Genomic DNA, 26,037 nt, shown 5'->3' on the forward strand with positions numbered 1-26,037 from the left:
GTGTATATCCTTAAGCCAAAATACTACTCTTCATCTTGGTTGGGCAAACCTGCACCTGGGGGTGGGGTTAGGGCCAAACCTCATACAAATCCAGAGGTACAAGAGGGATATATGAAAGCATTAGAGAAGTTGGTCCCTGACAGGGAGGAGTGTGCTAATCTGCGGCTTGAATTAGGCAGATACTTCAATAGCACTGGAGTGTTTGGTTCTTTGCATGCAATGGAGGATAGGGACAAATTTGATGTTATCACATGGTGGGATGCGTATGGCGGCGAGTGACTTTTGCCAAAATTGGCCAAAAAGTCCTTTCACAGGTTGTAAATACTTCTTTTGTAGAGAGGTGTTGGAGCACCTATAGCTTCATCCATAATGTGAGAAGAAACAGACTCAATGAAAATTGAGCAGAAAGCTTGGTTTATGTGCACTACAACTTAATGGCTAAATAAGAAGATAGGCCATCTTAACGGCTATATTTGACTAGGGAGGGAAAATTATATTGTTTATTTATTTACATATATTATTTTATAATTTAACTCAACAGCTATATTTGACTAGGGGAGGGAAATATTTTTAGATTGTTTAAAAAATTAATAATTAATAATTATGTATTTATTTAATGTACTTACTATTATTATTTATTTAAATATATGTTTATTATTATTATTATAATATAACTGAATGGCTATATTTGATATTTAAAAAAATAAAAAAAGATAAAAATAAAAATAAAAATAAAAATTATGATTATTTATTTATTTAATTATAAATAACTTAATTATTTACATATTATTAATATTTATATGTTTATCCGACTTGGAAAAAATAACAAGGATTAAATAATTAAAATATTTAATAAATACAAAGAAAAAAAAAAGATAAATAAAAATAAATAAATAAATAAAAATAAATTATTTTAAAAATGAATAAATATTAAACATGAATAAATAATAATACCAAATGAAAAGAGAGGGGGTTCTTCTCTTAAAAAAATAAAAAATAATAATGGTAATAAATAAATAAATAAGAATAATAATAGTACTAAATAAATAAATACTGATAATGAATAAATAAATAATACTACTAATAAAAATTAATATGATATTTTTTGTAAACAATATATGACAATTTAAGTTTGAAGTTGGCAATTATAACTGATTGGTAATGAATTATGAATATATTATATGATGCTTCATGAAATTGAAAGTTGAAACATTTCATTTCATGTTAGATATTCTTTGTTATCGTTTAGTAACTTGGTAATGGTAATGGTTACAAGTACAAGTTACAACTTTAGTGATCAATGATGATAAATGTTATATATTGAATTTTGAAAGCTTTAAACTTTAAGATTGATGAATCACGAGACTCAATATGTTGTATGTTACTAACTTGTGGACGTGGTTGATGAAAATTATAACTTCTAGATGATTGATGTTATATGGTTCTAACTTGTGGATGTGGTTGATGAAGATTATAAATTCTAGATGATTGATGTTATATGGTTCAATCCATGTTTGTATGCTTTTTATATCTAATTCATCATTCTACATGTATTTGTTGACATATATGCATCAAAATATATAAAAATATATTATATAAAAATTCACTCCCGAACTGGGAGCTTTTGAAAATGTCGCTCCCTGTTCCCACTTCCACTTCTGCTCCCCGCTTCCATTCCCGCTCGCAAGTAACCTTGGCTCTAGATGCTAAAAACTACTTCAACTGCCAAACTTCAGAACTGTTCCTTGTATAGCTCAATGATTCTTGTACAGACTTTATGAAATATAGCTTTCAATTCATGATATAGTGCAGTGTAACATAATGACAGGTCATACCTCTGATTGCAATACTTGGTGATGCCTTCAATCAACAACCTTCACATCTGCTTCAGATATTGCCTTGAAGATGTGTTAAATTTGGACAACTAGGTCCAAACTCCATGTTCTGATGCTCAGATTAAGAGGCTAATATTTTTGTTGGATTCCTCTTTCTGAGAGGTGTAAAATCCATATAAAAATAGTCTTAATCCAATGAGCAGAACTTATATTTTGAATTTATTATTCTTAATAAATTATATGTGCAAAGGTCAGCCAGTTTTGTAATGTAGGCTCACATGCCCAACAGATGTGTCACACACCCTCATTGATGGATATATATATATACAGGAAAAGTTGGAGAGAATTTGATCACAAAAACAACTCACATCTTCCTCTCTCATCCTAAAAGTACGAGCTACCTGGAGGACAAATTTCAGCCACACGTGGGAAGGACGAAGAGGATTTTTCTGCTGCTAGGGTTTCTGCTGCTAGGGTTTCGCAGAAGTTTGACCAGCGTTGACCAAAACCAGCGTTGACTTTGGTCAACGCTTGATCCAAACAAGCTGAAAACTTGTGGGAGGTTCGATTTTTGAAGGCCATACTACCTGGCACAAAAATCGAGGTCAAAGGGTTGACCGTTTTGCTGCTGCGTTGACTTTTAGCTTGCTGCCCCTGCGTTGACTTTTCAGGACAGCGTTGACTTTTGTAGAACTGACTTGGGTTGACTCATCCACTGGTTGGAGGGTTGTTGTGACACATGCTGGGCTGGCTGACCAAAGGAGACTTTGCTGGTTGAAGCATCCTGTTGACCGCCGAAACAAACACATACATTTTTCTTGTTTCTGATTTGTCTTCTGTAAGATCTGCTTATATGTTCTATCTGCATTTTGCTTGTCTACTTGTATGATTGCTGTGAGAAAAGTGAAATTGCTCTTAGCATAGAACATCTACAAAACTTTACATGGTATCGGAGCTGAGGTGAAGACAAACTCTATCTATAGCAATCATCATCGAAGGAAATGGATTCCTCTAAGCTTGAATTCAGGGAGAATGACAAGCTGACTGGAAGTGATGACTTCCATGCCTGGAAGATGTTATTAGATCTCAAATTAGAAGATCATGATCTCCTAGATCATGTCACAGGGAAGATTCAAGAACCTCCATCAAATGCCTCTGCTGCTGTTAAACACAAGTATAAGAAGGGAGAAATCAGAGCAAAACTGCTGATCAGGGAATCCATAAATAAGAGTCTGGTTGCCTACATATCTGAACTAGGCACATCCAAGGAGATGTATGACAAACTGATACTTATGTTCCGAGTAAACAATGTGAACCAAGTGCTATTCCTCAAGAACAAGTTGAAGAATATGAAGAAGGGCCGAGACGAGTCTATTCAAACTTTCTTTATGAAGTTGACCGAAACCAGGAACAATCTGCTAGCTATTGGGGAGACAATAGCTGATCGTGAGATGGTTCTCACCGCACTTGGAGGACTTCCATATGAATGGCAAGTATTCACATCTACCATTCTTAACAATAATACCATCCCTAACTTTGATGAGCTTCTGTCTAGATGTATGCAAGAAGAAACAAGGATGAAGGAATTTGATAATGAAAGAAATGCTGCCTATGTTGCTCATTCCCGAAAGAAGAACTCTGGTGGTTCCAAGGACAAAGGAAGGACTAAGACTCAAAAGAAGAAGGGTAAATGTTTCACCTGCCATAGGACTGGACACTAAGCTAGAGAATGCCCCTTCCAGAAGAATTCTCCCAATAGTGACGACAACAACAACAACCGAAGGAATGGGAATCAAAGAAATGAAAAATCCAAAGGAAAGAGGAAGGCTCACTTTGAAGGAAACCATCCACCTTCTAAAAGGACCAGAAATACCAGGTATGAGGAGTCTAATGTTGTTGATAAAAGAAATGAGTATATTCTAATATCTGCTCTCTCAGCTGCATCTCCGCCCGACACTATGGATGTCTGGCTAATCGATAGTGGTGCCTCAAGACACATCACCGGATTCAAGGAAGCACTTTCTGACATGGTTGAAAGGGATACTAATCTAGAAATTACCCTTGGGGATAATGCCACTTATCCTGTGAAAGGGACCGGGACTGTAACCCTCCACTTGTCTCAAGGACAAGTCCTCCATCTACAAGATGTACTCTATGTACCCAAATTGAAGAAGAACCTTGTGTCTGTATCTGCCATGGAAGACAAAGGATTCAATGTAACTTTCTCTGATGGAAAGGTACTCATGTGGAAGAAGAGCTTCAAGGAAGCTATCTCAATTGGTTTTAGAGTTGGTACACTCTACCAGGTTGGAGGGAGTCCGTTGGGAGCTATGACTTGTGATACTATCCGTCAAACCGAACTATGGCACCGAAGATTTGGACACCTTCATTACAAGGCTCTTCCCGAAGCAAGGAAGGTGGTGACAGGGATGCCTGATTTTGGAAATAATCATAAAGGTGTATGTAAGGGCTGTGCTGAAGGAAAACATACAAGGGGACCTTTCCCCTCAAGTGTCACAAAGACATCTGAGATATTGCAACTGGTCCATTCTGATCTTTCCGGTATGTTGCATGTAACATCCCTGGGGGGATGTTCTTACTATATGACATTTACTGATGACTTCTCTCGCAAAACCTGGATATACTTCTTGAAGAAGAAGGATGAGGCTTTCATGTGGTTCCGTACCTTCAAAGCCTTGGTGGAAAATATGACCGGAAAGAAGATCAAGATTTTGAGAACTGACAATGGCACTGAATATGAGTCAAATGAGTTCAAAGACTTTTGCAGAGAAGCTGGCATTAAGAGGGAGACTACCACTGCATATACTCCTGAGCAGAATGGTGTTGCTGAACGCAAGAATAGGACTATTGTGGAAGCTGCCCGTGCCATGCTATGTGACCAGGGTCTTCCAAAGTTTCTGTGGGGAGAAGCTGCAAATACTGCTGTGTACATTCAAAACCGATGCCCTCATTCTGCTTTGGACTCCAAAACTCCCGAAGAGGTTTTCTCTGGTAAGAAACCTGATGTCTCACATTTTAGAATTTTTGGATGTCCTGTCTATTTTCATGTGCCGAAAGAAAAGAGAAGTAAGCTGGACGCTACTGGGAAGAAAGGAATGTTTGTGGGCTACAGTGAGACTTCTAAGGCATATAGAGTCTATGTACCTGGTCAAAGGGAAGTAGAGATAAGCCATGATGTCACTTTTGACGAAGATGCTTCCCTGAAGAAAGTAGTAGATCTTCCTAGATCTGAAGAAAACCATGAAGAAAGACCTGGAAATCTGGAAGAACCCCAGGATGAGACTATGCCTGATGTTGAAGAGCCAATGGACCCTATTGATCCTTCCCCTTCTCTAGGAAAGAGGCCATCATGGCTCAGGGACACCCTCGAAGATGCTGAGGCTCATGCTGCCCCAAGGGGAACATTCCGAGAAAGCAAGAAGCCGTGTAGATACCAAGGGTATCTAGCTGCCATGAGTACTATTATACAATCTGAACCTGGATCTTTTGAAGAAGCCATCAAGCATCAAGTCTGGAAGGATGCTATGCATGAAGAATATGAGGCTATTATGAAGAATGATGTCTGGGATGTGGTCCCGAGACCGAAGGACAAATCTGTTGTCACCGCTAAATGGCTCTACAAGATTAAACATGGATCTGATGGGAGTGCTGAAAAGTTTAAGGCAAGATTTGTTGCCCGTGGCTTCTCTCAAAAGGAAGGAATTGACTATGACGATATATTTGCACCTGTGGCTCGATATACCACCATCCGATCCATCATAGCCCTTGCTGCTACGCAAGGATGGAGTCTTCATTAGATGGATGTCAAGACTGCTTTTCTGCATGGTGCAATAAAGGAAGAGGTGTATGTAGAACAACCTCTGGGATTTGAAGTTCAAGATCGAGACACTTATGTCTGCAGGTTGAAGAAAGCCCTCTATGGGTTAAAGCAAGCACCCAGAGCTTGGTATGAGAGGATGGATAGTTACTTGATGAAGCTGGGCTTCACTCGAAGCAATGCTGATCCAAACCTTTACTTTAAGGTTGAGGAAGGAAAGCCTCTCATTCTAGTGCTGTATGTGGACGACCTCTTCCTGACAGGTGATGACCCTCTCATTCATCAATGTAAGAGGGAGCTTGCTGCTGAGTTCGAGATGAAAGACCTAGGACTGATGCACTATTTCCTAGGCCTGGAGGTCTGGCAGAGACCTGGAGAGATTTTCCTTTCTCAAGGAAAGTATATTGTGAAGCTTCTGGAAAGATTTGGGATGGTGGACTGTAAGTCCGTGTCGACACCAATGGAACTCAACTTTAAGAAGTTGAGTGGCAGCGCTGCAGGGCCTATCTTGGCCAATCCTACTGAGTATCGTCAACTCATAGGAGCTTTGATGTTCTTAGTGAACACCCGTCCGGACATATGTTTTGCAGTGAATACTTTGAGTCAACAGATGGTTGAGCCTCATCATTTTCACTGGGTTGGTGCCAAGAATCTTTTGAGATATCTTCGGGGCACGATAAACCATGGGCTGAGATACACTGCCGGGAGTGTGATACTCCGGGGATATACTGATGCCGATTGGGCTGGCAGTGTGGTGGATCGTAAGAGCACATCTGGATGCTGTTTCAATCTTGGCTCTGCTTCGATCTCATGGATGAGCAGGAAGCAGAAGTCGGTGGCTTTGAGCACCGCGGAGGCCGAATACATTGCTGCTAGTATGGCCTGTTGTGAAGCAGTTTGGTTGAGGAAGCTCTTTAGTGAGCTGTTCCAACATGTGCTAGATACCACTGTAATACTCTGTGATAATCAGAGTGGGATTCGTATGACTGAGAATCCTGTGTTCCACGACCGATCCAAGCATATTGATATCAGGTACCACTTTATCCGGAATATGGTACAGCGAGGCACCGTAAGGCTCGATCATATAGGAACTGATAAGCAGGTCGCGGATATTCTCACTAAGCCCCTGGGGAAGGTCAAGTTCCTAACCTTCCGTGAGAGTCTTGGTGTCGTGGAAAGACCCTATGATGTGGGTCCTATTGGACAATGAGCTCTGGGAGCTCTGGGGGGCTTTGGGAATAGCTTCTCGGAGCTATAAGCACTCATAATGCTTCTGCCCCACCCTTGTGATTATTGAGCTGGTTCGCCACTCATTTAATCTGTGCCCCGTATGCATCCTACCCATTGAGTTCAGGGCTCATGGGAAGTACCTCTCATTTGGCCAATGAGGTGTGGAAAAGCTAGAGACTATTAGCAAAGACTGATGGACGCATCAGAGATTGCCGTACTCTCTATCTAGGATGGCATGGTCCAACCACTTGATCTGGGATCAAGATTTGTGAGGTCTGGGACCTCTGGACTGATTATGTCAGTCGGGGAATGATGTCTTTGTGACTGACCCACTTCTGTTCTGAAATAAAGAAGCCAGCAAAGCAAGTTTCGGTGGGATGACTCACGATGTTAATTGCACTAATAGATGGAGTTCTCCCTAGTTGAGAGGGAGTGTTAAATTTGGACAACTAGGTCCAAACTCCATGTTCTGATGCTCAGATTAAGAGGCTAATATTTTTGTTGGATTCCTCTTTCTGAGAGGTGTAAAATCCATATAAAAATAGTCTTAATCCGATGAGCAGAACTTATATTTTGAATTTATTATTCTTAATAAATTATATGTGCAAAGGTCAGCCAGTTTTGTAATGTAGGCTCACATGCCCAACAGATGTGTCACACACCCTCATTGATGGATATATATATACAGGAAAAGTTGGAGAGAATTTGATCACAAAAACAACTCACATCTTCCTCTCTCATCCTAAAAGTACGAGCTACCTGGAGGACGAATTTCAGCCACACGTGGGAAGGACGAAGAGGATTTTTCTGCTGCTAGGGTTTCGCAGAAGTTTGACCAGCGTTGACTTTGGTCAACGCTTGATCCAAACAAGCTGAAAACTTGTGGGAGGTTCAATTTTTGAAGGCCATACTACCTGGCACAAAAATCGAGGTCAAAGGGTTGACCGTTTTGCTGCTGCGTTGACTTTTAGCTTGCTGCCCCTGCGTTGACTTTTCAGGACAGCGTTGACTTTTGTAGAACTGACTTGGGTTGACTCATTTACTGGTTGGAGGGTTGTTGTGACCAGTGTTGTTAAAATCGCGATAAAATCGCGATTTAATGAAAAAATCGCGATTTTTTCAGCTTGCCGATCAAATCGCGATTTTTATACGAAAAAATCGCCTACTTTTTTTTTGCCGATTTTTACTGAAAAAATCGCGCTTTTTTCAAAAAATCGTGATTTTTTCAAAAAAAGCGCGATTTTTAACGAAAAAATCGTGGGGGCTCAGGGCAGCATAGTTTTATAACTTTTTTTGGGTTTTTTCATGCAATGTTTTTTGAAAGAAACAAATAATTTTTGAGTGGGGTAGCTTAATGATCAAGTCTAGGCCCTAGTATGGATATGCTATTCATGGTAATGTTAAATTCTTAAAGTAAAAGTGACATTCTCCTTAATCTTCATTTTCATCCTTTTACTTAAATTTTTAACATTACCATGAAATGACTCAGGATGTTTGAGATTGGTTCCAGCCTCATTGGATTTCATATGGAGAAAGTAGAATTTTAGATTTCATTTAAAATCCAGCAGACTTATCAGTTTTTCAGGATTTCAGGATTGGGAGATTGTAATGTTTCCAGGTGACACCACCTGCCCGGGCTACCCCTGCCACCAGTAGAGGACGTGGTCTACCTCCTATAGCTCCTACTTCTAGTTCTTCAACGTCTAGATCACATCAGACTCCACTGCCATTTCCACCTGCACGGGCACCAGCATCTACATCTAGAGGGAAAGGGAAAGCTGTGGCATTTTCTCGCAAGAGGGGCAGAGGAAATCAATAGGATTAGACTTTCATTTTATTGTATATGACATTATGACATGATGAGATACATTATCATATTTTTTGTTGATATTTTGAGGCTGAGTTGGGACTTACTATTCAGGACATGATTCAATGTTATGTGTGATTTTAGCGCTAGAAATGATATTAAACATCTTATATATTAGTTTTTTTATCATATTTATGTGTCAATGTATTTATTTTATGTTGTAGATGGTTTAGATATTAAAAAAATTGAAAAAAAATGAATATTTTTGTATCAAACGATTTTTTCCCGCTTTTTTCCGATTTTTTCCCGATTTTTCCGATTTTTTCCGATTCGTTCCCCGCGCCGATTTAATCCCGATCGCGCTTTTAACAACATTGGTTGTGACACATGCTGGGCTGGCTGACCAAAGGAGACTTTGCTGGTTGAAGCATCCTGTTGACCGCCGAAACAAACACATACATTTTTCTTGTTTCTGATTTGTCTTCTGTAAGATCTGCTTATATGTTCTATCTGCATTTTGCTTATCTACTTGTATGATTGCTGTGAGAAAAGTGAAATTGCTCTTAGCATAGAACATCTACAAAACTTTACAAGATGCCTCAAAAGTCTACTGTCCAATTCTTGCCTCAACAACGGGCCATGGCTTGATCATAAACAGAACAATTTACAAAACATACCTCAAGTAGGCTGATGACAAGTGTGCCACCCACTGCTTGAGTGTTCTGCCCTGAAGATGCTCCTATTTAGCACTTAATTGCGGTTAAAATTTTGCCTCTGAAAGGTTACCCTTCTTCACTCAAGGATTGACCCAAGACACCCCTCAATCACTGTAGCTCTGTGCACACCCTTTCTCTGGATTGACGTGGTACTAAAAATCTTGGAACACTTCAACTTTGGCTACAAAATCAAGGCTTTAACAGAATTTGAATTTTGGTCTTACACAGTCCACAAGTAATCAGACTTCCTTGTTACTAGAACAGACTTGAATTCACTGATGATCCAGCCCTAGTTTGGGTCACCAATTGCTCAGAATTCTTCCCTTATATAGAGCTCTGGCTTAGTCAGAGCTGAACTCAAAAGTAGGCCAAAATTCTCCACGAAGTCAGTCTCAAAAGGATGCCGAGATCTGCCACAGAACAGGCCTTAAGAGCGATGATATAGGTCTCAAAAGGATGCCCAAGCAAGCTACAGGAAACCTTTAGATTAGGGCCAAAAGTGCCTCAGACTAACCTTTAAAGTGAACTCAACCTTGTTTCAGGTCAATGAATAAATGACATAGCAACTTTACTTGGTTTCCATAGAGATCTGAAAGCATCCAAAAATTAGGCCTCAGGCATGCGAATGTTAGCCTCAGAGGAATGAAAAACTTACTTGAGAACTGATCAGAACAGGTCTTCTAATTGCCACCAAATAGTCTCAAAAGTGGGTGCCACAGTCTGCTTCAGAAGAGGCCAAAGATACTTTAGAAAAACATCCACAGAAGCCTGAGTTAAAGCCTGCAAAATAAACTTTCTTAGGTGCGAAACAAATACACAGAACAGCTGCCGAATTTTCCCACAGAACCAATGAATTTGGTTTAGATTTGCCCTGCCACAGAGGGCTGAAAAGCTTCAGGCAGACACCACTGATCAACAAAGAAGCCACTCTTGTCCTAGAGCCGAAATTGGGCCTTAGGACCTGCACCTCTGTCACTGAAATATAACCTTAGAGGGGGCCAAAATTTGGTCTCTGAGGTAGCAATAATTGCCACAGATCCAGCCTCAGGACAGTCGAAGTGCCATAGAAATCTTAGCCAAAAACCAACCCAAATAATAAACAATTAAGCCCAAGGATTTTGCCCTTAAATAGTCCATAAAGCTCTGCCTCAGTCAGCGCAGATTTGTAGGAATAATATAGGTATCTGTTCCTTGAGATAAGCCGACTTGTGAAAGGGAGAAGGTCTACATGCTCTTCTAGAATCGTCTCTAGTTCCTTTGGAAGGCTGAGTTGAGCAAGTGCTTGTGACAAGGTCTTCGAGGGTTTATGACACAAATCAATTCTCTTTTTACAATATGTAACATGCCAAAGGGGCCTTCAATACATGACATTGACTTACTAGACTTTATGACTTGATGACCAAACCTATTAGCTCTTAGTGTGGGCTTCGTCTATAAAAATAAAATTCCTTGATCATGAAACCCATGACTCAAGCATTACAAAATAATTTTATTTTTCTTCTTTACTTCAATTACACAAAATCATGATTACACATGTAATTATGAAGACCGAACCTAGTTACATATTTTGAACACTCCCTCTTAACAAGGGAGGTATTCATAATCCATTCAAGGTACTTGGACATTCTCAATCTGAAGAGTTCTCATTAGAAGAGTCAGATTGGTAACCCATCTACTTAGCATCATATCCTCCAACATTGTCACATAGCTGGGCCTTAACTAACAGCTGTATCTCTCGACAAGATTAGAGCACAATGTTGACGAGACCAATGATTTATAGACACCCTCATCATTGTCTCTCTCGGAACATACCCTACCGGGTTCTCTGAGAGTATGTTCCACGAGGACTATTCTTATCTTGGATTCCTAGTCCTTGAAGAATATCAGTCCTCTACGACTACTCTTATCTTGGAAGCCCTCCACATCCTCAAAGAGTATCAGATGTCAGATGCTTACCCAATCCTCCATTCTATCTTCCCAAGTGAAGACAAGAATGATGTGTCTATCTCTCTCGCTCAACTTAGAGAGGACATACCCATTCCACCAAAGGAATGTGCCCATTCCTATAAAAGGAATGTGCCCATTCCTATAAAAGGAGTGTGCCCAAGCTCCCTCTTAATCAGGGCCTTGACCAAGCTCCCTTTTGACCAGGGACTTGCTTCCAGTAGCTCTCTCGGTGGAGATCATGGGATAAACAGTTGCTTGTAGAATTCCTTTATTTGATGTCATGAATTTCTTCTTTGTCATAGAGTCTACATCTTGTGGGACCTCTTCGTATTGCATAGACCATCCATCACTTTCATCTAGGAGTCATGTCAGTCATGTCATCATTCCTTTCATTGGAAAGTGATTGATTAGTTCATATCTGGCCTTCCTTCATGCCTTGCTGCCATCTTCATGTCATGTTTCCTTAAGGACCTCTCATTTTGCCACATGAGCATCAATTGTAGAAGACTTCCGTAGCTCTTCCCTTAGCAGCCCTGCATAAGCCCATCCAGATATTGTTCAAAAATAAGAGATGGTCATTAAGTCAAAATTACCTTTGTGATGGTCTTTCATCATGACATCTTCTTGTTTGCATCAACATCGTGCATACATATTGACACATCTCCAAAAGTTATATACTGTCGAGGGTCTCTTTCTTTTTCAGACTTCATCAGAGTCTTCATATCTTTCATGGAGATATCATAGTCAAATATTTCAGTCCTTGGATGTTGATTGCCTTTTCCATAGTTGCATATTTCATGATTTCTTCCTTTCTTTCTTCACATGTTTCCTTTCTAGGAACTTCCAATCAGAGTTCCTCCAATTTTTGTCAACCACCTCATATTTCATACGAGGACATATTATGTTGATTTCATCTAGTCAATATGTGAACCATGCCTTCCTGCATCCTTCCTAAAGAGGAGATCCTTCCTTTTGAACATGCTCTCAAGGTAGAGCTATCTTTCATAATATCTGCAACCATATCACATGACTTAATTTATCAAATACAAACATACATACCTCATTTTCCTTTAGGTCATATAGACTTCCTTCAACAACTTCCTTGAAGGAACTTCAATCCCTTGTCCTGCTTGACTTCTTTTGACATCATACCATCATCCCATGAATACCTACAAGTTGGAATTCTTGATGAAACACTTGCTTCTTTTTAATGGGTGAATCTTTCAATGAAGACTCCAACAGAGGATCTTGAGTATCCTCATCCAGCAAATGTTTCCTTTTGGCTAATGTATGATAAGCTTTGTACTAGGTGACTTTTTCTTCTTCTCATAAGTACCACTTATGCTTCTAATGAGGTTACCAAGAACTATATCCTTCTATAGGTGATTTCCATAGACTTCTGTTTCAACTATCTTTCATGCTTATCTATGATGATGTCACAAGCTCTTGCTTTCAATGCTTCTTTGATGCCATGATGCATCCTATCATGCTCCTTAGTGACTCATGCTAACCATATCTTACAACAGAAAACTTGAAAAATAGAAACTTAAAAAGAACCAGGTGAGGAAGACTATCTCAATCATAATAAATATCTTTTACTTCCTCTTTCTTGTTTTTCCTCCTTTTCAACCTCCTCTACTTCTTCGGTGATATGGGCTTTTTCTCTTCCCCTTTTGTTATTGTCCTTCTTAAGCTTAGGATAATCTCTCTTGTAATGCCCATATTCTTGACATCCATAGCATTGAACTTTAGCCATATTCTTCTTCTTTTCCGAGGACCAAATTTTTCAAATTTTCATTTTTTTTGTCATTGTGGCATATGCTTGATTTTGCTCATTTGATCCTATATCAGTTTTTGCCTTCAACCAGGTTTCTTCAATCTCGCATAGTGACCACAGATTCTTGAATGGAGTAGCTTCCTTTTTCCCATAAATGCTGGAAGTAAAGTTACCCCATTCCACTGGTAGTGCATTTAGTACTACGGTAGTCATCTCCTTGTTAGACATTATTTCTCCCAGACTTTGAAGTTGGTCTCTTATTTCAGATATCCTCATAAAGTATGAGGCTATTCCTTCTTCTTTTGATATCCTTAGCTTGTAGAGTTCTTGTCTTAACGAGATTACTTCACCTGCAGTGCTTACGGAAAACAACTCTACCAGTTTGTCATATATTTCTTTTGAAGTTTCAAGTTTAGATACATAGGGAATGAGGGGATCCTTGATGGATTCTATGAGAATCCTTTGAGCCCTTACTTCCCCTTTCATATATCTTGCAAGTGCTTGAGCATCTTCTTTTGGAGGTTTGGTGATTGAGCCCTTAACATGTTCCATGACCTCATTTTCTATGAGATTCAAATCTGTCCTTTTCTTCCATGCAAGAAAATTTGAAGCCCCAACCAATTTGTTGCTTTCCTTGCAAAAAGACATTTTGACAGGTTCAGATGTAGACATAAATATACTTACTTGTGAAGATGCTTCTTCAACTTGCTGCCTCCTTGAATTTGATGATGATATAGATAATAGAAAACTTCTCCTTGATGAAGATAGTTTTCTTCAAGAGTGATCCTTGGCTCCAACGAGAGGGAGATCACCTTAGAACTTTTGATGATGATGACAATGTCCTTGATCTTGCTTCTCTTGGATGAGTAGACTTCAAGTTACTTTGATTTGTAGATCTCTTCAACTTGAGTAGAGGTAGGGTCTTTGTGGTCTCTTTCCTTGATAATGACTTGAGCGAGGATCCCAAGACTTCTTCTTAGATCGATCTAGGGTTTTGACACTTCCTTTAAGAAGGTAATGTAGATCTTGACTTCAAAATGCTTGAGTGTCCCTTGTTGAACAACCCTTCCTTGATTTTGTCACCTTAGCTCTGATACCATGTTGAGAAATCTAGGGCATAGGAATTTAAGTGATTTCTCTTTGAATGATAACTGCTTGTGAATACTTTTTACTTCTTTAGATTAGGTTCTTCTTTGACTTATATTATTATAGTGTTCTTCTTCATCAAACAGCTACCAAACCATAAACAATAATGAGACAAGAGACACAAGATGTAGGCGATCAGCCAGGGCCAAAACCTCTCCAACTTGAGAGGAAAACCCAAACGAATTCTTCTTCTTAAAGAAACTTCAAATGACGAATACCAAGACCAAAGACCCTTGACTTACCAACCACTCCAAGACCAAGTCACAAGGCTTCTAAGATCAACTTCTTCTTTCTTGAGTCAACACTAGTCAAATTGCTTGCTTTCCTTTGGATCTCGGCTACCCTTAGATTTCGGCCTCTTGAATTAGACTTGCAACTCTCGGCTTCTTCAGTAACCCTAGTTGCAGCACATGTGAGCGATCTTGACCAACTTTTGTACCTTGATTCCCTTCACTTGGATAGAAAGACTTTCTTCTACGATTCGGTTTGATGAGTCACAAGGCTTCTAAGACCAACTTCTTCTTTCTTGAGTCAACACTAGTCAAATTGCTTGATTTCCTTTGGATCTCAGCTACCCTTCAGATTTTCGGCCTCTTGAATTAGACCTGCAACTCTCGGCTTCTTCAGTAACCCTAGTTGCAGCACGTGTGAGGGATCTTGACCAACTTTTGTACCTTGATTCCCTTCACTTGGATAGAAAGACTTTCTTCTGCAATTTGGTTTGGTGAGTATATTAGGGTTTATGACACAAATAAATTCTCTTCTTACAATATGTAACATGTCCAGATGGGCCTTCGCCCCTTGATCTTGATGAAGAAATTTGAATTCCATAATAATTCCCTTTTTCCCTTGTCCAAAAAACATTATTTTGACATTTTTTCCTCGAAAAATCACTTTTGACTTAATCACCTTGGTCCATAAGCTCAATTAAAAAATGATTTTTTCCTTGATAAAGGACCTTGGAAATTGGACTTCTTTTGGACCCACAAATTTTCTTTAGTTAATTAGGCCCCGAAAATATAATTTTCTTGAAAAAAATAATTATTTTCTGGTCCCAAATAAATTCTTGTGATTTTTTCGCTTTGGAATTGGTTTTGTCAATTTAATTCTTCCTTGGAAATGACCACTTTCTCCAAAATTGGTTTTTCCACTTGGAGAGAATTTTATTTTCTCTCAATTTGAATTTTTTGACCATTTTCTGGCTAATATTTTTTGCCACTTTTTGCCAGAAAATAAAAATAATTATTTTTTGACTTTTTCGCTTTGGAATTGGTTTTGTCAATTTAATTCTTCCTTGGAAATGACCACTTTCTCCAAAATTGGTTTTTCCACTTGGAGAGAATTTTATTTTCTCTCAATTTGAATTTTTTGACCATTTTCTGGCTAATATTTTTTGCCACTTTTTGCCAGAAAATAAAAATAATTATTTTTTGACTCAAAATTAATTAATTTTCTGGCTTAGGATTTTAATTTAATTTAGCTAGAAAAATTAATTAATTGACACTAAAGGGTATTAATAAATTTTTCCACCCTTAAATATTTTAGCCATGTTGTCTAAATATGAAAGACCATGCACCAAAATATTTTTACATCAAGATATTACAATTAATTCAACTCTTGAAAGGGTAAAACACCTTTAGACATAGACCCTTAATAATTTACCCAATTTTGTGACACAATATGATTTAGGACAAGCCAAGTGTGTTTGTAATCAAATAATTTAGCCAAATGTACTTAAATTTTTCCCAAACACATTTTTACAGAAGACTCGATATAACACTAGGACTCACTTAAGACCTTGTCAACGAATTCCACCCTAGCTTTGGGGTTTAAGCTGGAAGAAAAACTTTGCCGATTATCTGTGTTTAGAAACACACATAATTCGGTGAGGTTAAAAAACTTCCTAGGATGAAATCTTTTGCCAAAATCAGAGGCTTACCTAGGTGTTGTTACATAATTAAACGGTCATACTAGCATCATTTACAATAAACTTGCAGAATTTGGGTTTACAACTCTGATAGACTGACGAATGATGATGATGAATCCTGGATATCTGACTGCTTGAACATGATGGAATTCCTTTGCAAAAATGTGTATTGCTATAGGGTAGTTGACACAGAGTGGTCAGCATATCTAATTCTGCACTTTGTTGAAATTTGAGATTTCTGGTTTTGATTCTCCATCACCATACAAACCCATCATTAGCAAAAATCATACACATGTTCTCCTCCATAAAGGGTATCCTGAAGCCTATTTAGTTTCCAAGAAAAGGAAGTTTATAAAACTATAAACTTTCGAAAAATAGAAAATTCGATAATCAATGAATACCCTTTAGGGAAACCACCAAATGGGCGCGCTCAAGAGTTAAAAATGCAGCTTGTTGCTAAAAATAGAAAATTTCCAAAAAAATGCAACTTTCCTAAAATAGCAGATCTCAATGGGGACTTTCTAGTTCTAGTTTTGAGCAGGAATTGGCGCTAGTCCTGTGAGTTCATTGACATGCTTTCTGCCATAATGTTGAGTATCTCCCCAGGGTCCTGACTCCTGGGTTCATCTGATCACCTTTTTAGCCTTCATGGACCAGGACTTTTCTGGTTCCCCTGTCATCTGTATATTGTAACCATTTAGTACTTTTTTGTCCTGACTTCTGAGGTAATTTACAAAGCATTTTGAAAAAACTAGCTACATGTGTATTTAACGCTACTGATGGTCTATATGCTTGGGTAATATCCATATCAGGCGTGGATATGGCTGGGTGGAAGGTTACATAGAGAGTGGAAATAAAAATGTCCGTACCTTCATGTGAAGCTTGTCAAGAAGGAGCTCCATGGGGATTGTTTCAGAAACCTTCCTAATCTCTCAGAACCAACAACAAACTTTAAACTTGCTGTATTGGTATCATGAAATATGTCTATGGTGCTTGTGAATGTAGTTTTCCACAGTTAGTCACAATTGTAATGAACTTCTGGATGTGAACTGTGTTAGAGTTTAGAAATGTTGCCTAACAGGGTTCATATCCAAAAATTCACTACAATGATGTCTGATGGTTAAAATCCACAACCTTAGTTTTTGTGAAGTTGAATTCTAAATAGTTTGACTTCATGATTAGTAGAGTCTTGTTCTTTCAATTCTGGCGCAAATGGAATGCTTTTGCATTTAAAGAATTCCTTTTATGACATGTCCAGAGTTTATATCAATTTGAGACATATCTAGGGCTCCACTGAATGTATTGGGTGACGTAACATGGCTCACTTGGATGATGTTCATTTATCTGCAGACATCGTCTCATTTCTTCCACATTTACAAAGTTGCATCTTCGGAAAAGCAGCTACGCTTTGGTGGGAAAGAGTTTTCTGGTTTATCCCTTGTAAACATTAAGCACATTTCAAGTAAGAAGGCACCTTTTGCTGGTGAGAATGTCACAATGTATGAATCTCTCTTTCCATCATTTCGGGTGTAAATTATTTGCAGCGTCCTTATTTAAATTTTATACAAAATTTTCTTGTTTGCAATAGTGATGTAAAACTCGCAATAAACATTTATTTGCTCTTTTTGGACCTCGCAGAAGCAATTTTGTTAGTGACAACAAGCATATCCTTTTGGGCCTTTCAAATGGATTTCTGCATCTTTTAACATGGAATGGTCAGGTATATTATATCTAGTTTCTGGTATAGTAAAGGGTACCTTATTTTTTGCTTTTAATATCTTGATATGAACTATTTTTAGTGAATATTTTTAATTTTTCATTGACAAGATATTTCAATTTGTTCCTTTTTGCGAGATTTAATCTATAGGTTTGATATTATGAATTTCTTGTCCATTTGTTTCCTTTTCATTTTGACTGTGTTTATACAGTTTATGGGGCATTCATATCTTCTTCAAGATCCTGTCTCTGTACAAGGTGATATATGCTCCTTGGATAATGGTTCTTTGGTTCACCCCGGATTAACTTCAGAAAATTCAAGAAACCATTTTGAAAAGAACGTGGCTAGCTATCCTAGTATCTCATACCTTGAACTTTCTCTAGCTCTGAGACTCTTAGTGGTAGTTTTTGGTGATGGACGTGTCCTGTTATGTTCAACCAATAAGAAGGGGTTGAGGCAAATGGATAGCATCAAAGCTGAAAGATGGTTAGGTCTATCAGATGCTGTATGTGCTGCAGTAGGATCTGAACAAGAAATACTTGCCGTTGGCTCTAAGAAGGGAACTGTAGACCTTTTTGACATAGCAGATGGTGCTTCTCTTCTGCGGACAGTTTCATTATATGATTGGGGGTAAGCACACATGATTTTTTTGCATGGTCCAAAAGTTATATATTTGAGTGGTTTCAATATGTGACTGAATATGTTTTTCTATGGTAATTATAGACAGGATCTCTAGTAATTGTAGATTTCTACTATACTTCTTTTCATGTCATCCTGATGTTTTTCTTAAAAGGAAAGAAAGCCCATTTGTCTCTAGAACTGTAGAGCGGGTCAGTGATCTCCATGTATTTATTGCAGTCCCTAGCCTCTGTGATTGACTAGCTTTGGGGCAGTGTCAATGATAAAGGATACATTCAAATGAAACTGAACAGGCTGTGTGTTAGAATGGAAATGGAGGTGATTTCTAGCAATTTATAATGGTTAAGGCCATGGGATGCAAGATGCCATTTATTCTTAACTTCTTTCAAATAGAAACATAATTCATGTTTCAGTTGCTTAAGTTGGTAAGCTCATTTTGTTTCTTGAACATGTACTCCATTTTCGTATATGTGATTCATAGGATGCATGTTACATCTGTGGAATAGAGTATTCAAGCAGTTCATTGCCATAACTAGGAACTTTTGAAATTCCCTGAAGATAACAGATATCGAATACATGCTGATAGACAACAGAGAGACATTCAGCATAGTATGGTAATATTTATCATAAACCTAGACGAGGAGACCAAAAGCAAAAGATAGAACAAAGTCTCTATGTGGAGGCATCTTTTAAAGGAACCTTCTGAATACAAATCTAAGATGATTACAACTAAGGGCGTCAATAGGCATTTTCGACTTATCCATACAGGAGTCCATTTGCAAGCTATTCAACTAATTCTTGCTTCAATATTAGCATGCCTTGAGTTAGTTTAAAAGGCAACAAACACAGTTGATCATACACAAAATTTAGAGTTTGAACTTATAATAGATTCCCAAATTGTCCTTTTTTCAATATGAACAAAAGGAAATTGTTATTAAATAATAAATATACATAAGGATTTACGTAACCCTAGTGATACCCATTAGGCTTATAGTACTTGCAGATGCTTTAATGAGAAATTTCCAAAAGTTTGTGTATTTTGTATCTATTTTCCAAACCAATGGCTGACATTTTTTGCCTCTTGGAGCAGAAGCGTTTGAGTGATTCTAAAATAACATGAAAAATAAATTGCCAAAGTTCATTATTGGGTATCATATAATGATATATATTATTGGGCATGACAAGAAGCAGTGATGGATTGCAAGGAAGGCCACATCACTAGTTGGCGCCCCAGACCAACTGTCAATGATTAGCTTTAAAATTTGTCAAACCATTGGATAGGATGGATGCTCTAAATGAGCTCAAACAGTCTATAAATTGTCTTATAGTTATCCAATTTCTATATTTTTCTCAAGTCAGTGAGACCTTGTGTCTCTTCTTGACATCCACCCCTAAGGGTTCAACTGACTTTTTCATGACCTACGTGGATTTGTTGTTGTTGATAACATGTTGTACAACACCATACCAATAGACAGACCACCTCTAGGAGGCTCGAGAGTTGGGCTCTCCCATCCTGGTATACTACGCACAAGGTTTAGTTGAGCTGTTGAGTTTTTATTAGGAATTTGATTATTCCCATTAGCTTTGGGATGTTAGGAGAGTTGGGCTCTCTCATTCTTGTGCCCCCCAAAGATCATATAGCCAAGCCTGTTGAATCACAAACACTATTCAGAGGATATCATCCACTAGTGCATGTTCCCTTTCACAATGCTTGACAACTTTGATAGCAAGCCCTCCTCCGGGTCTCTTCACTTGTCTTCAATTGTCAATGTGAACAAACCTTGACTTTCTCCTCCTCTTTTGCTTAGTGTCGATATTTTTAGATGTTTTCACTTTATAACACTTATATTCTATTGATATCTTAACCTTATGGTCTTTCTTTTAGCTTTTCTTGCTTTCTTTAGCTAGAGATTTAGCGGCTAGTCTCTTGTTGGCTTTTAAATCTTATTATCTTACTATCTTAGTCCCTTGGACCTGCCTTTTAATAAAACTATCTTCTATTCTCTTGTTTGCATTATTTTAGCTTTCTAATACTTGGGGTACTTGTATACTTTATGGGTATTGTTGATGGAACTGTTTATTTCATTCCAATAGAGGGATTGAAGTTATGATAAGATAATTTTATTATTGTACAAAAAATGATCGCAAAAGTAGGTCAATGGAACTACTAGGTACAATATTGTAGAGATAGTTGAGAACCTTAAGATTGCAAAACATATTCCAGAATTGGAGGAAAAACATATAAGGAGAGTATATGCTGAATCCCAAATAGAAATAATGTTAAGCATATCAGGGTCTCTTAGATTGCAAAGTAGAATCGGAAGAAATATGTATAATGAGAGTATGTGCAAATCCCAACTACTAATAATGTAAGCGTATCAGGGTCCCTCTAGAACTAGCTTCCCTAACATCTGAGGTGGAATGGAAGACTTTGTATAGAGGGTTATTTGGAAGAGGACTTGGAAGAAGAACTAGATTGCACCATGTGTTGTTCCCTGGAAGAGGTAGCCAACCACTGAGGCCTACAAGGACTTATATGACTACTAGTCCGATACTTGGAATGACATTGTTGTTAGGGTCTATGGATAGTAAGGATGTCCCCTGCCTTTGTAATGCTCCCAAGGGATTAATTAGCTGACGGGATGGAGTAGCCTATCAATCCTCGCAGGCTATAGTCCTTGATAAAGGGGAAAACCCCAAATTACCCAATGTTTGGGTAACAGAGGGCAAGTTTTGGGGCAACTAGGTCAAAAAGGCCCAAAGTTTAGGTTTGCTATGAACCCCACTCAATTAATTAAAGAGAAAAATCCCCCAAAGAAATCTATAAATACAAGAGGGTTAGAATCATTGAGGCATAATTGAATTGGATCATTTTGTCTTTGTTTTTTCTTGAGCCTGAGGCTCTGAGGGTTTTAAGACCCCATTTCTCCTTTGAGTAGTTTCATTGGAGGTGATCCCACCCTATCTAGTCATCTTTCTCTTGTTCTGGCAATAGGAAGCAACTATTTAAGGAAGCAACGAAGTCTTTGTGGGAGAGTCTGAGGCAAATCAACCTACTTCTCGAAATCTACAAATCTGCCTGAGGCAAAAATATCAAGTTTTCCGAGGCAAACGAGATTCTAAGACCGTAACTGTGTAGATTACCCTGAGGCAGACCAAGGTAATTCCTCCTGAACAATCTGCATTGTTCTGAGCACCATCAAAGGTTATACAAGCGAAGTCGAAACCCTCCTTGACGCTAGGCAAAGATCTGGGTATAATTTGAAGCAGGTCTGAAGGCATACCAAGTAGAATTCGAGCTCCCGCTGAGGCTAGACAAAATTTGGTTAGAATCTCTAGTAGATCTGAGGGTATACCAAGCAGAGTCCGAGTCCTCCCTAAGGCTAGTCAAAAGTCTGGAATAGATCTGAAAATTGCTAGAGGCAACAACACAAACCCTGAAATGGATTCAGAGGAGTCTCTCAAGGTGAGTTGAAGACGAATTCAACAGATCTTGGAACCTAATCGGTTGGCATTTTGAGGAATTTGGGCTTGACCAATAATCTTTCTATAACAGACTCGGCCTGAGGTTATTCCATCAATTCTCTGATCAAAACTTTCAAAGGAGTCCAAGCTGTATATCACAATCAGTTTGCGGATTTGTACAGGCAGTTCAAGTCATTGGTAGATAGGGTACAATTGCTCATTAGTTACATTCTATTGAAGTTGGAACTGTATTTGATTGGTTAAACTACCATACTATGAGCTATTGCACTAAATATGTTCAGTGAACAGTGATATTGTTGTTGAAGGAGCAGTGGTATTGTTATTGTTAAATGAACAATGATATTACTATGGATCATGTTATACTATACTATTGAATGAGTTATTTGTTTCACTACTGAAGAGCAAAGGGATTTTATTGGAAACCCTAGTTATTGAAAAACCCTAGGGCAAAATTTTTCCTAGGATATCATAGTGGTATTAGAGCAAGCATTCTGTTAGCTTGTGAGTGCTTGAGCCTTGAATGCTTCCGGGAGATATGTGCAACGTTACAGTAAGAAGAAAGCAAACCACCCATCAACTAGCCATGGGGGATAGAACAAGGCAAGGGGAACATGATTCAATGTCCTATTACTTCAACAACAACAACAAATGACCAATGTGCTAATGCAAGGACCACAACAGATGGCTCAGGTTATTGTCCAAAGCATAAATAATCTTGGTAACAATGGATTGAACGTAGGTAATAGGGCTTGGTATTGAAGGAAGCGACAGTCATAACCCTGGCTCCTCCAATGTTGTTACTCAAACACACAACAAGACAACCATTGGAGGGAATCATAGACCCTTAGTTAGACAATGACGACCCAAGGAGCAATAGAGCCAGATGGTTTTTTTGATGATTACTTTCGAGCACTGTTGATAATATCGGCGATATTCGGAAATATCGCGATATTTTCGGCAAAACGATATATCGCCGAGAAAATATCGCGATATTTTCTGTTTTGAAAATATCGTGATATTTTGAAAATATCGGCAAATATCGGCAAAATATCGCGATATTTTGAAAATATCGGCAAAATATCGGCTATATTTAAAAATTTGAAAAAATTATTTTTTATGCTTGCCGATATTTGCCGATATTTTGCCGATATTTTCGCCGATATTGCCGATCAGATATTTTCTGGACCCTCGCCGATATTTTTCCGATACCGATATTTTCAACACTGCTTTCGAGAGTATGCAACACTAGAAGAGAATACTTGGGCACTTATGACTTTCCAAGAATACAGCAACATTAAATACAAAAATAGACCCAGGGGACAACCTAATTCTGATTTAATGTGCAAGGTAAGTAAACTTTTCCTCCCTTCTTTTAATGGATCATCTAATTGTTCAACAAGGGCTTGGGTGCAAAATGTTGATACCTTCTTCAGGCTCAATCCAATGTTAGAAGTAGACATTATTCAATTCGCCACACTACACCTAGAAGGAGAAGCACATGAGTGGTGATATCATGGACTGGTTACGTTGGGGCATGCAAACATCATTTCTTATGTAGATTTTATGCAAAGATTGATCGATAGATTTGATCGGAAGAACCTAGATGTACACTTTAGAGAGCTGGCACAACTCAAACAAATCAGATCACATGAAGATTATATCACAAAAATCGAATGGACATAGTCATGGTCATATACATAGCCGAAGAAAGACTAATCATGCTCTTCATGGAGGGATTAGCTGAACCCCTGCAGGGCTGGGTTAAGGCATTTAATCCTGCAACCCTATAGGATTCCATCAAGAAGACTTGAGATATGGGAGGTGCAACACCAAAAGTGAAGAATCCACCCATGCCACAAGTCCCTTGAAAAGACAAGGGCAAGAAGATATCTCTAGAAAACGGAACGAAGAAGGATTGATTAGATGAAGAGACTCAAAACGTGCTTAGAAGAAAGAAGCGTTGTTTCTCTTGTAAAGAACCATGGGAACCGGGGCGCCGATGTTTGGGAAAGGGTAAGATTCACTACATTGAAGTACTGCCTGATAGCGATAGTGAGAGTGATACAACACAACTTAACATTTATGAAGAAGCATCACCCGTAAAAGCAACAAGGAAGCCATTTCTGAGAATTGAAGGAGGTACTATCGCCACTCTCTCAGGAGTTCCTAAATATCGCACATTCAAAATCAAGGGTGCTATACAAGGGCAACGAATCATAGCATTGATAGATGGTAGAGCAACATACAATTTTATCAGTGCAACGCTAGTGGTAAGGAGAGGCATCCCCGCCTAATAATTTGAGGGCTTCAAAGTGAGGGCGGCTGATGGATATCATATAACATGCACAAAGGTAGTTCCACATTTGAGCGTCACATTAGGTAAGTGTACACTTACTGATGAATTTTATGTAATAGAATTGGATGATACTAATGTGGTGTTGGGAGTGCAATGGTTATACTTGCTAGGAAGATTCGCAATGAACTAGCAAGCAATGGAAATGGAATTCCAAGAATGGCAGTAAGTGTAACAACCCTTTAATAAAATTTCAGACCTTAAAACTTTATAAATATATATCCATGTATTAAATTTTATAAAGTATATGGTTAGACCTTATAAATATGAATTTATAAAATATATTAATTAACTTATACCATATATAAATTAAATGTTATGATATATTAATTAACTTTATATCATATATAATTTATATGTTATAAGACATAATACTTAACTTGATATCATATATTATTTAAATGATATAATATATATATCCTAAAACCTTATAGCAATTATAAAACAAACGTTCTACACTATATCATTACAACTTTATAACATTTTAAATGTAAGTTATAAGGTATCAATTATAACACTTACACGTATGGGAAATATTGTAATGTAAATATCAGCTGCCCTAAAAATCTATGCGTATCCCTGCCATTAATAAAGTCAGTGAAACCGGATAGATAGTTATTGCTGAGCGCCAAGGACAATATGAAATATCGGGAGCCATCAATGTATGGGAGGCGGTGGCTGCAAGTGGGAGGGCGGCCACCGCCAGGTGAGGGATTAAATAGCAGGGTCTGAACCTGAAGGGGGGGTGAAAAAAACCAGCGAATTATGGATTCAGCAGGAGAAAACCAGGAGAAGTAACCTTGCAGTGGAAGAGTCTTGAGTGATCTGAGTTCTGGGCACGGAGGGACAGAGAGCCTCTGTGGAGAGCTTCTCTGGATTGAGCAACCAGGTTGCTCTGTCTGGTAGGGTGGTATTGGCCATCTCTAAATTGAATCAAATCAGTCAGCAATTAAGGATTACCAGTTCAGCAGCGGAATCGAAGTCAGCAAGCAACTCAGGTAGGTGCAAATTTCAATTTTATGCATTACTGTTTTCAAATTTCATATGCGTGTCTATCTGGTTACTGTAAATTCGGGATTAGGGTACTACAGTAAGATAGTGCTAAGAGGCATGACCAATGCGGGTCCCCAAATTGTCACAACCCAACAAATGGAGGTCGTACCCAAACAAGAAGTCACTTGCATGTCAGCTTGTAGAACTACACATAACAACGTACAATCTAATGAAGTCAGGTGTGAAGAGACTGCAGGGCATAACACATTCTTGAGAGATTAAAAAGCTCATCACTTAGTAGCGTTCTCCAAGAATAAATTTGCTTGCAAAGTATTGGACGAACTCATTCATGATGATAGGTACAAGGTGGAAAACGAGATTATCTTCTATAAAGATGAGATATGCTTTGTCCCTGAATCTACACTCAGGGAGAAGCTCATAATAACTACACATAACAAACCGACTTGAATAACTGAGAACTATAGAACAACATGTATAGATTAGACTGCTGGTGCAAACAAGGGCCACAATGAAGAGAAAATTGTAGTAGTAGATCCTTCCAAAAATCTTAAGGGAAGAAGCATAGGTCGCACTCGTTATAAGGAGCACTTCAAGGAACGTGGAAA

The 26,037-nt window shown here is 38.3% G+C and overlaps 1 protein-coding gene across 1 annotated transcript in view; it reads left to right on the plus strand.

Annotated features, from left to right (window-relative positions):
- LOC149254455 (uncharacterized) overlaps positions 1–26,037 on the plus strand; it is a 352,448-nt gene that overhangs the window by 13,911 nt on the left and 312,500 nt on the right. Inside the window, 3 exon segments of the mRNA XM_089460161.1 lie at positions 17,574–17,722; positions 17,862–17,943; positions 18,152–18,570. Of these exon segments, the coding sequence (XP_089316287.1) occupies positions 17,574–17,722; positions 17,862–17,943; positions 18,152–18,570 (650 nt within the window).

This window comes from Pinus tabuliformis, chromosome 7 (assembly GCF_031772625.1).
Source record: "Pinus tabuliformis cultivar Carrire ecotype Pingquan chromosome 7, CPIR1, whole genome shotgun sequence".
NCBI lineage: Eukaryota > Viridiplantae > Streptophyta > Pinopsida > Pinales > Pinaceae > Pinus > Pinus tabuliformis.